This window comes from Festucalex cinctus, chromosome 7 (assembly GCF_051991245.1).
Source record: "Festucalex cinctus isolate MCC-2025b chromosome 7, RoL_Fcin_1.0, whole genome shotgun sequence".
Taxonomy (NCBI): domain Eukaryota; kingdom Metazoa; phylum Chordata; class Actinopteri; order Syngnathiformes; family Syngnathidae; genus Festucalex; species Festucalex cinctus.
In genome coordinates, this window is record NC_135417.1 from 16,602,473 (window position 1) to 16,617,279 (window position 14,807).

At 36.2% G+C, this 14,807-nt stretch overlaps 1 protein-coding gene across 1 annotated transcript; it reads right to left on the reverse strand.

The window, feature by feature from the left end:
• Positions 1 to 8,888: 8,888 nt before the first annotated feature.
• hamp (hepcidin antimicrobial peptide) lies at positions 8,889 to 10,805 on the reverse strand. The gene is made up of 2 exons (XM_077527925.1): positions 10,555 to 10,805; positions 8,889 to 9,364 (listed from the first exon to the last, which is right to left on the reverse strand). Exons 1-2 carry the CDS (start codon positions 10,639 to 10,641, stop codon positions 9,173 to 9,175), a joined length of 279 nt encoding a protein of 92 aa, XP_077384051.1. The 5' UTR covers positions 10,642 to 10,805; the 3' UTR covers positions 8,889 to 9,172.
• Between the last annotated feature and the right edge of the window lie 4,002 nt (positions 10,806 to 14,807).

The window sequence follows — 14,807 nt, forward strand, 5'->3', positions numbered from 1 at the left end:
TGCTCATTTGTAAGTTAGTAAGCAAGGAGGGTTACGCTAAAACTACATTTTGTTATGTAGTTAGCTAGCCCATTGATCAATTGTTGATTAGTTAGTTAGCTATCCAGCGAGCTGTTCACTCTTTTGATTAATTAGTGATGTTTGTTAATTGGTTAGTAAGCTTTCAGGTTATGCATAATGTACCGTAGTTAGTCAGTTAGCTAGCTAGCTAGCTAGCCATCTAGCTATCTAGCTAGCTCATTTGTTCAATGAGTTAGTTAGTTTTTATCCTCTATTTTTCCAGAATGCATCATTCAAGACCTACCTCACTGGACCAAAATTGCCTTGTGAGATTCTACCAAATGGGATTTTGTGATCTATTTTGACATCAAACGCTGGTAAACGTCTTCTTTTTATAAGCGACAAGGAGGGGTTGGGGAAATAGCTAAAGGTCATAATGGCTGACAAGCTTTTTGGAAGCCTTTTTACTGTCCTGCCAGGAAAATGGAGGCATAAAACAGGAAGAAGTGTGTGTTTTACGCCCTTCTCCCCAGAGAGAGATCTTATCCTACCAACAATGCGTCAAGCGCAAGGTGAGGAAATAAACACCCAATTTCACATCCATTTCTCGGCTAACAAAGATGCCCGTATAAGTGGCCTCCTAATGTTACAGAGTTCTCACAAGGAAAGTATCAAGGGACAGAAAGTGGAATCTGTAAATAAACAGTGCAGCTCAGCCTCAGGCAGAAAGTCAAACTTGTTAACTCACCTGAAATGCGATTGATCCTTTCAGGCCTGCTTTTTTTTTTTTCCTGGCATCATTTCCTTCCTTCTTCCTTTCTTCCAGACATTCTCTCCTTTCCTGAACCTACTTTCTGCCTTCCTTCATGCTCATTTTTATTCATGTATCCTTTCATTGCTTAGGCCTACTTTTGTTCTTTCCTTCCTTGCTAACTTCTATGTCACCTTCCTTCCTTCCTTCCTTCCTTCCTTCCTTCCTTCCTTCCTTCCTTCCTTCCTTCCTTCCTTCCTTCCTTCCTTCCTTCCTTCCTTCCTTCCTTCCTTCCTTCCTTCCTCCCCCCAGACCAACTATTTATTGTGCATCATCCCTTTCTTTCCTGAAAACTACTTCCCTGACTTCCTGGTTTCCTTCTTTCCTTCAACATCTGTTGAAAAATAAATAAATAAATAAATCTACTTTAAAATCAATTTTTGATCTATTAATGTAGAAAAATATTCAGAAAATATTGGGGAGGGAATGTCAAACTATTAGCTAGCAATACATTAGGGAAGCATTTTGGGGAAGAAAGAAAAAAAAAAAAACGTTACTGTGCTTTCATTGTGAGGAGATGGACATGATGGCCATGAGGTGGGACAGATGGATGTTTGGTGGGGGGGGTCGGCTGATGTATACTCAGCGGTCCTGCCATAGTGAGCTGAATCAGCAGGGCAGCAATACTCGGCATGTGTGCGTCTAATAAATAACTCTTCTTCAATTTGCCGTCTTTCTTCCCAGAGGACTCCAGACGAGGAATCTCTGGATTTCTGGCGAGATCACTTTTTGATGAGAAAGCTCCCCCCGCGGACCATCCGTGTCACGAAGGGTGTTCCGACAAGATTATTGATCCTTCTGAGTTGTCGCCAAAGTGCTGAGTCAGGGCTGGGGTGCAAACAAAGCAGAGAATTGGGAATTTAATTGGAAAGAATACGAAGAATGATGCATATATATATATATATATATATATATATATATATATATATGTAAAATATTGGATTAGAAATCTTAAATTAATTGATAAAAAAAAACTCAATACTGAAACACATTTTTTGACAAAAATCCCCAAAAAATGTATAAAAAAACACAAATACTAAAAAACATATAACTATAAAAGGCAAATTTTACATTAAAAAAAATTTAAAAAAAATAGGTATACAATAAATATTGGGATAAAAAAACAGAATATTTAAACAAAGTATTAGAAGAATAAAAAAAAGTAAAATGATGAAATGTTATTAGAAAAACATTACAATATTAAATGAAAAATTACAAATATTTGGGTAAACTAACACAAAATTAAAAAGTATTTAACAGAAAAATATTATGAAAACAAATATTACAAAATTACAAATAGACAAGAAATACAAAAAAAATCTAAAAATATGACAAGTGAAAAGTAGGCTACTAAAATATGAACTGAAAAAGGAGAATCTACAAGGACTGACGTAAGACTGCGCAGAAGTATTGAATCAGCGTCCGATGTTATTCCGTTGCTCCTAATGAAGCATTCCCGAGAAGCACCAGAGAGCAGTAAAACTTATTCCAGGCGTGAATCAGCTCATAAAGCCCAAATATATTCATAGGCTTCGCTCAAATCATCGCCTCCCGTTTCCTCGCATCAGCAAGAAAAAACTCCCCCGTCGTGCATTTGTTTGGCAAAAATACATCAACAAAAACAGGCCGCTTTTTTTATGCATGCGCTAGGACGCACCGAGGAGCCGCAACGGCACTCGGTGGAGCGCCTTTCGCCGCCTGGGCAAAACTACGCAAATCATCATCATCATCATCCTCGCAGACGAACATCCCACTTTTGACACCGTTATTTACATAACTAAGGGGGGTGAGTAACCTGAATTTGAACCAGTGTACGCTTTTTTATGTTGGTATTTGTTTACAAAAGAGAGATAAGAGAGAAAAATCGGGGGGGAAAAAATCGGCCGATTTTTTTTTTTTTTGGAGGGGGGGAGATGTTTAAAAACAACAATAGGCAAAAATCGACCAAAAAAAAGGCAGCCAATTTTAAAAGAGCTAATATTGGTTGTTTAAATGAACCGGTCAGGCCCTAGTTTTGTCAACCATTATTGGTTCCTCTTTGTCCAGACTTGAGAGAGTCAAATGCGTCTACAATGTATCAGCAAGTATATACACAGAATATAGATTATGCTCAAATCATGCACGGGCACATTGGAATGAGTAGCATAATGTTCTAAACGACGTGCTTAATGTGTTCCCACTCTCCTTTAGCCTTCATTGGCATCCATCAGCGCCAACGGCCGCCGGCCCCAAACAAACCCGCACCGCAATAATGGATGCTTCCGATTAGCCGCCTCTCTCCGTGATACGCTCAAGCCGAGTAGAGTAGCAGAGCGCCGGCGGGCTGGTGATTTGTAAGGTCGCACCAGGTGCCGCAAACCGGGGAGACGGATATTGGCGTCTCATCCCCGGAGAGACTGAGCCGTGTTTCTTGCCGATGTCATCGAATCTGCGGCTTATAAATGAGCCTTGGGTTGGAGCGTCCATTGATCCAACTGTCTATCCCAGATAAAAAATAAAAATAAAAAAAACTTTGGTTTTCCCGTGTACAGTGGACCCCCGATATTTGCTTGGGATAGGGCCCAGGTGAAAATCCACCTTAAAACTGGCACCCACTATAAATGTATAAGCATATATACTGTATTGGGGTGCCCATCTCTCCAATAAAATACGATTCGATAAGATCCAATAATGTCTAATTTTAAAGTAGAATGATTCGATTCGATTCCATGGGATTATGATGGATTAATTAAAGTGGAACAATTTGATTTGGTTCAAATTGTTTTATGTTACACCCCTAATATTTATACATATTTAATTAAAAATGTATATTCCTAAAAACAATGACAGTTATGAATATGAAAAGCATTGAAAATTTTGTCATTTTATTATTTTGTAAACTTATAAAATACGGTCCCGTTTATTTTAAACCATTGTACTGGTTATACACACACACACACATATATATATATATATATATATATATATATATATATATATATATATATATATATATATATATATATATATATATATATATATATATATATTCCAGCCAAAAATTTTCAGTATTAAATGTGATAATAATGCATATATTTGTGGAGACTGGGGTCAAGTTGTATTTTACAATTTTAAAAATGTGCACAATTTCACAAGTGACTTCATGTTAAAGATAGGTAGCTCTTAATATGAAAAGAAAAATGCACTGAGCTGTCACCAACGTCTTACTGATACAATTATACCATCTAGTGGCAGAAAATTGACCTCAACACAAATCAATATCACACATTTATTTCATTTTTATGAATGATTATGAAATTTCGGTCTGAATGACTCAAAGAAAATTTTAAAAATTTTAATCGCCTGACACCCCAATATATAATATATATGTATATATATATTGTTACATACATTGTTTTGTTTTGCATTGTCTTGTCATTTTGCTAATACTAATACGTAGCAATTTGACTCGCTTCCATTCAGGCAGTAAACTAGCAATCCATTGTATATACAGTGACGACGTACGTGGTATGACAAATGGCGGCCGCTACGATTGTGTTGGCGCTGCAACGCATAGGGCAGACACAGCAGGGAGTCCGGCGGCTTTACGTGCCAAGTCGGCCGACTATCTGCCCACCTCAGGGTGGCTCCTTTCCACACATACAGATAACAAAAAAAAACAAAAAAACATTGTCTCCTCTCGGGGATGGATGGCGGGATGCTCGCTACTTACGCATTCTGCTCATGCTGCTTATTGTTTGATAGGATCGACATCGGGGTGGGGGGGGGGTATTTCTTGCGCGAATGTGATGCGCTGCAGTGAAACACACAAAAGGGGAAGGGAGGGAGCGGGCTGCAGAGCGCAGACAGGATTCCTCTGCAATGATACATGACGCGACTTCATCATCCGCACATGAAACGTACACGATGATGCAACATGACCTGAATCATCAATCGCAACTGCCAATTGAAATTTGACTTTGAAAATATAGAAATCCAATCAGGTTTGTTCTATCATATTTTTAGTGTATTTTTTAAATGCATAAAACTTGTGTGAATTTTTTTAAATTGAATTTTAATTCATTGTTTTGTTTTTGTTTGTTTTTTTTATGAAAGAAAAGCAAATTAATGGGGAATAAATTAACTTTTTTGAAAATATTTACAAAACCAATGACAATTATTTTTAATTTTTTTTTTTAAATTAAATACTTTACATTTATAAAATAATGACAATTTTTAATATTGAATTTAAATTATTTATAGTGTATGATTTTTTTAAAACATGTTTTTATCATTTTTAATTTTATAAAACAAATAAATACATTTTTATTTTATATATTATTTAAAATGCCATTTTTAAATCTTATTTTAAATATATTTTTACAATTATGAAACAATGGGAATTTCTAATTTATTATTTCTTTAAAATATAGACAACATTCTTTTAAATTCATTTTTTTACATTTTTAAGCCCATTTTATTTCAAATTTGAAAAAACCCAACTGAGATTTTCAACATTTTTTTTTAATTGATAAACCATCATTAATTAAACACATGATTATTAATTCATTTTTTTATAAAAGGAAAAAAAAAGTATTTGTTTTGGTAAATTTGGTAAAATGTGTTTTTATTTTTTAAACCATATGTGGATTTAGTAGTAAATTGTACAAAAATACAATGCTTGTCATTCTTCCATAAAATTAAACAAAAATTGAGCCATAGCAGAGCAGAAGATACCCAAGATCCACCTTTTACACAGAACCAAGCAAAGAAGTGCTTCTTTGTTGTAAGGCGAAATTCCACCTTTGATGTCTGCCGTTGGACGCGATCATTCCTCGTGAGTTCTTTGTTGTCATTCATTCAATGTGTATTTTACGCAGGCAATACGTCACGATGATCACGTGACTGTCCAAAATGCCTGATACAGTAATTAACGCAAAAAATATTAATAAAAAGTGCTATAAAATCATAATTGCTAAACATAAATTGGCATTTTTTTCAGGGAAGAGTTGAAATGAACCATTTCACAGAATAGCTGGTTAGTTTTTCATAAGTCTTGTGTTCCTTTAAGTACGCTCACAAGCGAAAAGACAGCAAAAGCTACTTTTGATTTGCTGTTTTGCAGTTTTTGATTTGCTGTTGTGATTACTTTTTTGCTTTTACGTTTATTTTTTAATGTGATTTTTTTTTTAATTTTAGATTTGCTAAACTTGTGATTATTTTTTTTGTGCTTTTTTTCAAGTTGCTGTTTTTTTGTTTTTGCAAATTTGCTGAACTTGTGATTAGTTTTTTGTTTTGCTTTTTTTCAAGTTGGTGTTTTTTGTTTTTGCAATTTTTGATTTGCTGTTGTAAATTATTTTTTGTTTTTGCGATTTTTAATTTGCTGTTGTGATTAGTTATTTTCCATCCATCCATCCATTTTCTTGACCGCTTATTCCTCACAAGGGTCGCGGGGGCTGCTGGCGCCTATCTCAGCTGGCTCTGGGCGGTAGGCAGGGGACACCCTGGACTGGTTGCCAACCAATCGCAGGGCACACAGAGACGAACAACCATCCACACTCACACGCACACCTAGGGACAATTCGGAGCGCCCAATTAACCTGCCATGCATGTCTTTGGAATGTGGGAGGAGACCGGAGTACCCGGAGAAGACCCACGCGGGCACGGGGAGAACATGCAAACTCCACCCAGGAAGGTCCGAGCCTGGACTCGAACCGGAGACGATAAGTTATTTTGTTTCGCTTTTTTTATTTGCTGTGTTTTTGTATTTTGAATTTGCTGTTGTGACTATTTTTGTGTTTCGGTGACTTTTGATTTGCTGCTGTGATTGTTGTCTGCGACTTTTGGTTTGCTGTTATTATTAGTTTTTGCAATTTTTGATTTGTTGTTGTGATTAGTATTTGTTATGTTTTTTTTTCTTTTTGTATTTTAAACTTGCTGTTTTTCGTTTTCGTGATTTTTGAATTTTTTTTTTTACTGTTTTTTTTTTTTGTCATTTTTTATCTGCTTTTGTGTTTTGCTTTGTTTCTTTGTTGGTGCTTCAAACCATTTTGGCACTTGTTTGATCTTAACTGTAATGGACATGTGTGTTCAGCCTAAGCGAAAAATGAATAGAATTCTAGCTCCGGCAAAGACTAATGGCCACGAAGTACGTCCAACACAGTTCCGTGGTTTGGCTGGTTGTTACATTTGCCTCAGTTTAATTAAACGACGGGTGATGTCGTTTGTCACCGGGTGGAAAAACGATGTCGTTTTCGTGATGGTTTGGCTTCATAAACCCAAGACACACATACACACACAGATCCATTATGTTTAAGGAAGACCACCACAGTATTGACACACACACAAGGAAGCAGAGGGACCATCTAAATGCAAATGTTCCTTTTCCTCCAATCAATGGGGAACACCTCCCGATATTCCCACACATTCCTTGACACGCACACTCATAATTATGACAAATTGTTAGTTTGGACACTCCATTACAATGTAAAATATGGTTAAATAAAAACGGATTGGAGTAAGGAAAAAAAAAAAAAGTATAGCTGGAAGCAGAATATTAATCGTCTCCATGATGGGTTATAAAATGGATGCCAGCACTGGATAATATAATAGCTGATGATGTCATGCATGGTGTAAGCATACATACAAATTGTTCATTGACACAAATGTTAGCCAGTTGCATCCCACTGTCTGTGTTTGTACATTATGTAATCATTGCAGTGTGTGTGTGCGTGTGTTTATTCTGGCCACACGTGTGACTGCCGCTTTGTTGCGGTGCTTAAATAACTCACTACTATCCTCCTGACCAAGAGCCGAAGAAAATAGAATCTGCCACCGGTGAGTCTGAGTGACATCAAATTCAGCATGGACATTCATCATGACAGTAGACACACAAAAAATTGCATAGTTTAGCACCTGTGCTGTTAAATGTACACATAGTCAGTCATTTTTTTATGTGCTTTCTGTGTTGTTTTTCAGGGGTTTTGAGCAGCAGTTACTAGGGATGTAACGATAAGCGCGATATCGTGATACCGTGATATTAAAACTGCCACAATATCGTCGTCGTCATGTTCATGATATTTAAATGCAACACACCTGTTAAAGTTAATCAGGCTGATTTCCATTTGTGCAGTTCTAGCACCCTCTGGTGGCTAGTTTTTTAGTGCAATTTAATTTTTATTAGGGATGTTTTGGCCCTTCTATGTTGAAAAGCTACACTAATTGTCAGATGAAGGGGAACGTAATATGCCCGTAAAGCAAGTCAAGACGAAGAATTGTGAGTCTTCATCATTCAAGTGGGGGAGCATTGACTCTCGTTCACCATATTCAGCTATACAAAAGGATGATTAATAGTACATTAAAAAGCATTTTTTTGTTTTGTATGTAAAACATCTTGGGCACAAATACATCTGATTGATTATTGTGCTGATGAAAGTGTTCTGGTCGAGTTTCAGAGATTAGCGTTGTGATTAAATTTCCTTTCGTCTCATTACATACAGTTGTAAATTATTTTAAAATACAATTTTCAAAAAATAATTTACAAAAACTAAAGATAAATTATACTAAAGATAAATAAATAGATATGTATACATATTTGAATGTGTGAAGAAAAAGAATTACAAAACATATTTTAAATGTTAATTTAAGAAATATATTTTTCACATTTATATTTTATTATATATTTATTTTATATATTTTAAGTACCGGTACACTTTATTTAAGTTCTAATCTCTATTAATATTTTCTATTTAAGAAAGAATTGGAGATTAGCATTCACTTCAGAATCCCCTTTAAAAAATAAATATTTTTTCAACTTATTTTTTCAAAGACTTTAAATACAAAAAAAGAATAAAATCATCTTTAAAATATCTTAATATTAAAAAGCAAAAGTAAAAGAATGCATCAAGTTTAAACATAACATCACACCAGAGAGAAATAGAAATTAGAATTCAAATTAGAATATTTTTCTAAAGAAATCTGCAAAAAACAAATATGAAATGGTATAAAAATCAATTAAAATAGATGCACATTAAAAGTAAATATTTTAAAAAGTATCCGTTATGAAAAGATACATGTAACAAATAAAAACCCATGAAAATAAATTTAAATGTCCATTTATTCATCACCAAATATGAACACGGCAGCCTTAATTCAGAATACAAGTTTGAATTAAAAAAAAAGTTTACAAAAATGTTGAGTCTATTACAAATATATGAAAAATAAATACCACTGTGCCACTTTTGACGACACCTTACAGATCATGTGTGAACAAAATAAAAATTAGAAACCAGCTCAGTATTCATAAATGATTCTTGGTTGTTGTGGTGATGCGAGGGCCTTCTTTCTTTCCTTCCGTTTGTTGTTTTTTTTCCTCTCTCTCTTTCAGTATCTGCAGCAGAAGCCGCAACCCTTGTAGGAGCGGCAGCAGTTGCAGCACCAGCGGCACATCGACAGGTTGCTCTGCCGCTTGTGACGCGCGTGATACGGCGTCCAAGGCTCCTCGCCGGCCACGTCCTGTTGTCCTGCAACTGGAGTGTCGCCTCCTCTTGCCTCCTCCGCCATTTGCTGCTGCACCTGTGTCGGCAAAAACATGTCCGTTAAATCCTCACGCAGCACATTATTAAATGTTAAAGGGATACTTCACTTATTTAGCCCATTATAGCAATAAAAAGTTCATATTTTGTCTGTAATTAATTTGATACTTGGTTACCTGAGCCCTTGTGATGTGATTTTCAGTCGACAGCAAGTTGCAAAATGTGTTTTTAAAAGTACTAATTGTACATGAAAAAGAATGAAAATGTCAAATTTATTATGGGCAAAATATTAATCTTTGACTGCCAAAAATGGCTAAATAAGTAAAGTATCCCTTTAAATGAAGTGTAAACTCTTTCGAGGCGATGTCACGTGACGTAATTGAAACAAACTTGGTGTCCGAGACTTTGTAAATAAGAACTTTAAGGGTGCAAAACATAAATCCTCAACGTCTAAGTGATTCGATTTGGTTCGATTCAGTGGGATTACGATTGGAATTGATACGAATCAGTTCGAGAGGGTGTGATGCAATGAGGTTCTTATTGTCATTTTGCAATAGACACATATACGTATATATTAGTGATAGGCATCTCTCCAATAATAGATGAATCAAATGTGACAGTTTTGTGTTTTTTTTAAATAAAAACAGATTTTATCTTTGAAATCTGTTTCCGTTTTACACATGACAAACCAAAACTAAGCTCAGAAAAAGAAAGAAACAAAGCTGAATATTCAATCTTCATTTCATTGGTAAGCATCATATAGTATTTTTTCTTTGCGTTTAAAAAAAATAGTTATAAGCTTGATGTATTTCGATTTCGGACTCACCTTCAACTAAAGTGAAACAACTGTCTGAAAACATCACATCTGTTCACTGAGCTAAGGCAGTGTCCCTTGAATATAATGTTCTCTATAAGCCTTAACAGTATGCTAATTGTGTACATGATAAAGGAGAGAGGCAGTCATGATGCACTTTTAAAACAGGAAGTGATAAGGCTCCGCCCATTAAAGGCACATTTCTAACATACAGATGCTACAAAACACCTACAGTATTTTCTACATTTTACATGTTCTAAATTATTACAGTGCATTATAATGGATTTAAAGCGAGTGGGAGGCATATAACTATTTCTAAAGTTTTTAAAAATCTCTCTATATCACAATTTCACTCACTGTAATAGAAACATAGTGGGAATTAATAGAAATTGGTGTGGAAAAGGTGATGTTCTTACCTCGTTGAAGGGGAGCGCAGAGCTCTCCAGGATGCAAATAAAGGCGAGCACGAGTGTCACTGCAACTGCAATGCTAAATGCCTTCATTTTGGACTAGTAGTGGGGGGTGGTCTTCTTTTAATTGTCGCTGAAAATCCTCAAGAGTGGCTCGGTCGTCTCTCGCATGGGGCGCCGACGACGACTGTCCAGTGATGACGTTTGTTTCGCTTGCTACCTCGCTTCCACAGTTTGTCGGTGTGAGTGCATGGTGTGTGGTATTTATACACATGCTGAGGGTGGTGGTGGTGGTGGTGGGGTTACTCACCGCCAGCCCCCCAGGGAGGCCCGCCTGGCCTCTTTCCTGGCAGGCGTTATCTAACCGCTACCAGGGGAAGTTTTGACCTCTTTGCTTGTGTAAAAGCTGAGGCCAGTGACGCGGGGGATTTCTTTTTGGATCCACAACACAGTGATTAGCATGTCTGCCTCACAGTTCTGAGGTTCAAGGTTCTAATCTAGTTTACTGGTGTTCATGTTGAGTGAATGGTACTTCATTTATATAGCGCTTGCCCACCTTTACATGGTAGAAGGCGAAGCATCAGGAGCAGCTGGGGGTTCAGTATCTTGTTCAAGGATACTTCGACGTAGTCACAATGGCATGGGATCGAACCCACAACCTCTGGGTTGCGAGACGACCAATCTACCACTGAGTCACACCACCCTCAGGTTATTTGTGTCTTGTGCCCTGTCATTGGCCTGTTTCAGATGACATGTGACCATTTAAAAAAAAAAAAAATGGCTGCAATATGGCATAGAAAATAAACTCACATTCAAGAAGTTGTAGGTTTGACTCTTGCATGGCATTTCCCAAAAAATAAAAAATATTTACAGCTAAGACAAGGCTGCCAAAACAAAATGCACTATAGTTCACTTATTTAGCTCCAAAATCAAGATCACATAAAGTTGATGTAAAGCTAAAAACATTGAAAAATATTAATGCAAATACAAAACTATTAATAAAATATTAAAATGCATGTATGCATTGAAATGTAATGTAAAAAATAATGAAATAATTAAATGATCAATTTAGAATATAGAATTTCACTGAGCAAGAAGTTTCAATACAATGGAAACATTTTCATTAAATATTAAAATAATACAAAATAACTGTACAGAAATTAAAAGAAAAATTACATCAGCAATTACAAAAAGTTAAATAACATCCACTGACAATTATTAATTGCTAATTAATCATAAGATTATTGATTATTATAGTAATTATTTTTAATTAAATAATTAGATTTTTACAAAACTAATAAATAGAAAAATTCTGCGCCCAATAAATAAATAAATAAATAAATAAATAAATAAATAAATCAGCATTCATTTGTAACTCTGAATTGAATAAAAAATAAATAAATAAACAGAGTGCTACGGTGTAGTTTCCTTTTTTGGTGCCAATTTGACAAAAAGTAATACAATACACGTTGGGCCGTTTTGCAACCATTGGTGCAATTAAAAAAAATGCTGTTATTGTTCATTGACTTTGGTAACCCAACAGGATCAGTGCCCCCCCACCCAGACCACCCCCAAGTGTGATGATTTGCTTGTAACTTTTTGCTACCCAACGGCAGTATTATGTTGGTTCCAACAAATTCTTCAGTCATTTGGCGCGCCTGTTCAATGCGACGGAATGGTCATTGCTTCCTCAAAATGATGTAATTACAAGCTCGCAAATGAAATAATCATCGCCTCATTGATCCAGAACATTCCTTTTTCCTCCCCCTTGCGTAATACTTCCAAAACCTGGCATTACATCCCAGTAGGGTGCGAACGCACTCAATGTTGTTGTTCCATTAGACAGCAGTTCAAGTCATCTAATCTAAGGACGACGCCCCCCTGCTGTTTTATTACATAACTCACAAATACGAACACAAAGTGTTGCTTTCATTATTTATTAACGATTCTAGTCATAATGTGTTTAAAAAAATACATTGCCAGTCAATTTGCAAAATTGCTACAGCATTGGTTTCATTAGATTGTTTTGCTTTAATGAACTTTTGAGCACAGTCAAGAATCCTAACTGCAATTTTATCTAGTGAGGTGTTGGAAGAGTCATTTTGTTCATTTTACATTTAGTCTACGTGTATATTAATTGTCCTTTGTACTAATTAACTATTGTATTCATGACCTTCAGAACACTATCAAGAATTCTCCACCCACTTCAAAACCCTTTAACAGCCAATTTAGGAAATTCCAGAAGGCTTACTGTCGTTATTTTGCAATGATTTGAATTTGTTTACTAATGTATCATTGTATTTAGGACCTGAAGAAAATGGTGAAAACAATCGTTTATTAAAAATAAATGAATAAAATTTAATTCTGGTATTTTATGCAAATTCTTACATTACACACCATGACAGCCAAATAACTTTGCCTTAAAGTCCGCTAGCTTAATGCTAACACATAATGGAAAATGCCATAGATGGGCTACTGAATAGCATCGCCATTGCAGCGTTATAACCCTTTAACTAAGAGATATTTGAACAAATACCAGAAATAGCAGAACATCAAATGTAGACCGATAATATATCAATATAACAATACTCACAGGCATATCTAATTTATCCTCTAATTTGAGATACTCCAGCAGAGTTTGTTCAATCATCTCTTTGTTTCTTTTATGTGTTTGTTTGTATTATTGATGACACATGATTCATTATTCATAGCTTCATAAAAACAGCCTTGATACTATGACAGAAGATAAGCATAATACGGCAGATTGGAGCACAAACAAATCAAAAAGGATTATTTTATTTCCGCTTATCGGCGGCAGAGCGATAAACAACCGATGGTTAATTAACCTGCGAGCGGAATAAACGCCAGAATCAATAAAGGTGGAAGTGAAATAACAAAAATGGCGGGGGCGGTGGGCAGTTGGTTGGCATGGTGGGGGGGAAACTAAAGATAAAGGGTAGATAGAATCAACAGCCGTTTGAATTGTCATTCCACCTTAAAAGGGCTCACAAATTGCCCGCGGTGACTCAATTAGCGAGGACGGCGGCGGCGGCAGAGCGCCGGTGGCGACCGCGCGCCGGTCTGTCTCGCTTACTGATAACCTCGGTGGCCGTGGTTGCGTCAGTGTCAACAAAACGCCAATGGGGCCTCCCGACATGCGTTGGGGAGCCGCCATACTTACATATACAACGTGTTTTTATGAAGGTTCGCCACGTGCCGTGTTTTTCGTCGCAAGAAACAATTTATGAGCATGATGACATCGCAACACAATGTTCCAGGATAATGTGCCGGGAAATTATCCTTAAGCCACTTAATGAATTTTGACGGAAACAAAATAGTGGAACATTGAAAAATGTTGGACAGGTCAAATTAAGTGCATCTGTAAAGGTTATAACTGCATTTTATATTAATTAAAAAATAATAATAATCTCATTATAATAACAATAATAATAAAATTAAATATTTTTAAAAAATGTATTTTTAAAAATACATTAAAAGGCATTTTCAAGTGATTATGGTTATTTGTTATTATTTATAACTTATATAACCTATTATATAGAAGGAGAATTCAGGTAAAAACTTCCCAAAATTGTAGACATGAAGATGAAGCTAATAATTCTTATGAATGACCATCAATCATCACTGTCTTAACACAATAATACCGTATTAAGGTAAAAGGTTCTTGTGACCACACTAATAATGTTTTGCTTTTTTGAACTACCCTATTTGCTTACATGAGATGTTCAAAAATATTATTGATAATAAATTGGGATTTGGTGTTCCTAATGAAGTGTCTGCTGAGATGTACATTTGGACCCGTGGTTTTGGCAGGGGGCCTATCACCTGAGGGGATCTTGTGGCCAAACAAAGTGAGGCACCAGGGCGGCGGACTGACTCACCTCAGCAGGCGCCGCCGCCGCCATGTTCCTCCTATTCGAGGCCGTTGCCCCCCGTTTGTTGCGCAAATTCCCACCGCTTTTACCCCAACAAATTGTCTGTGCTGTGACTTCACAACACACCCAAAGTGGACCAAAGGGGGACGATCTGTGGAAATTATAAACAGAAGATGTTGGGAAGAAAGTGATGGCAGCTTCCGGTCTGCAGGGGGCAATGTGGAGAGAACAAGAATTACACATGACAAGAATTCCCAGCATGATTGCATCATTTGTCTTCTTCACTTTGGAACTTCCACATCGCTTACGCCGGTTCCCGTAAACTGCCCAAGGAGGAAGGAAAACCAAGAGAGATTAAAAAAAAAA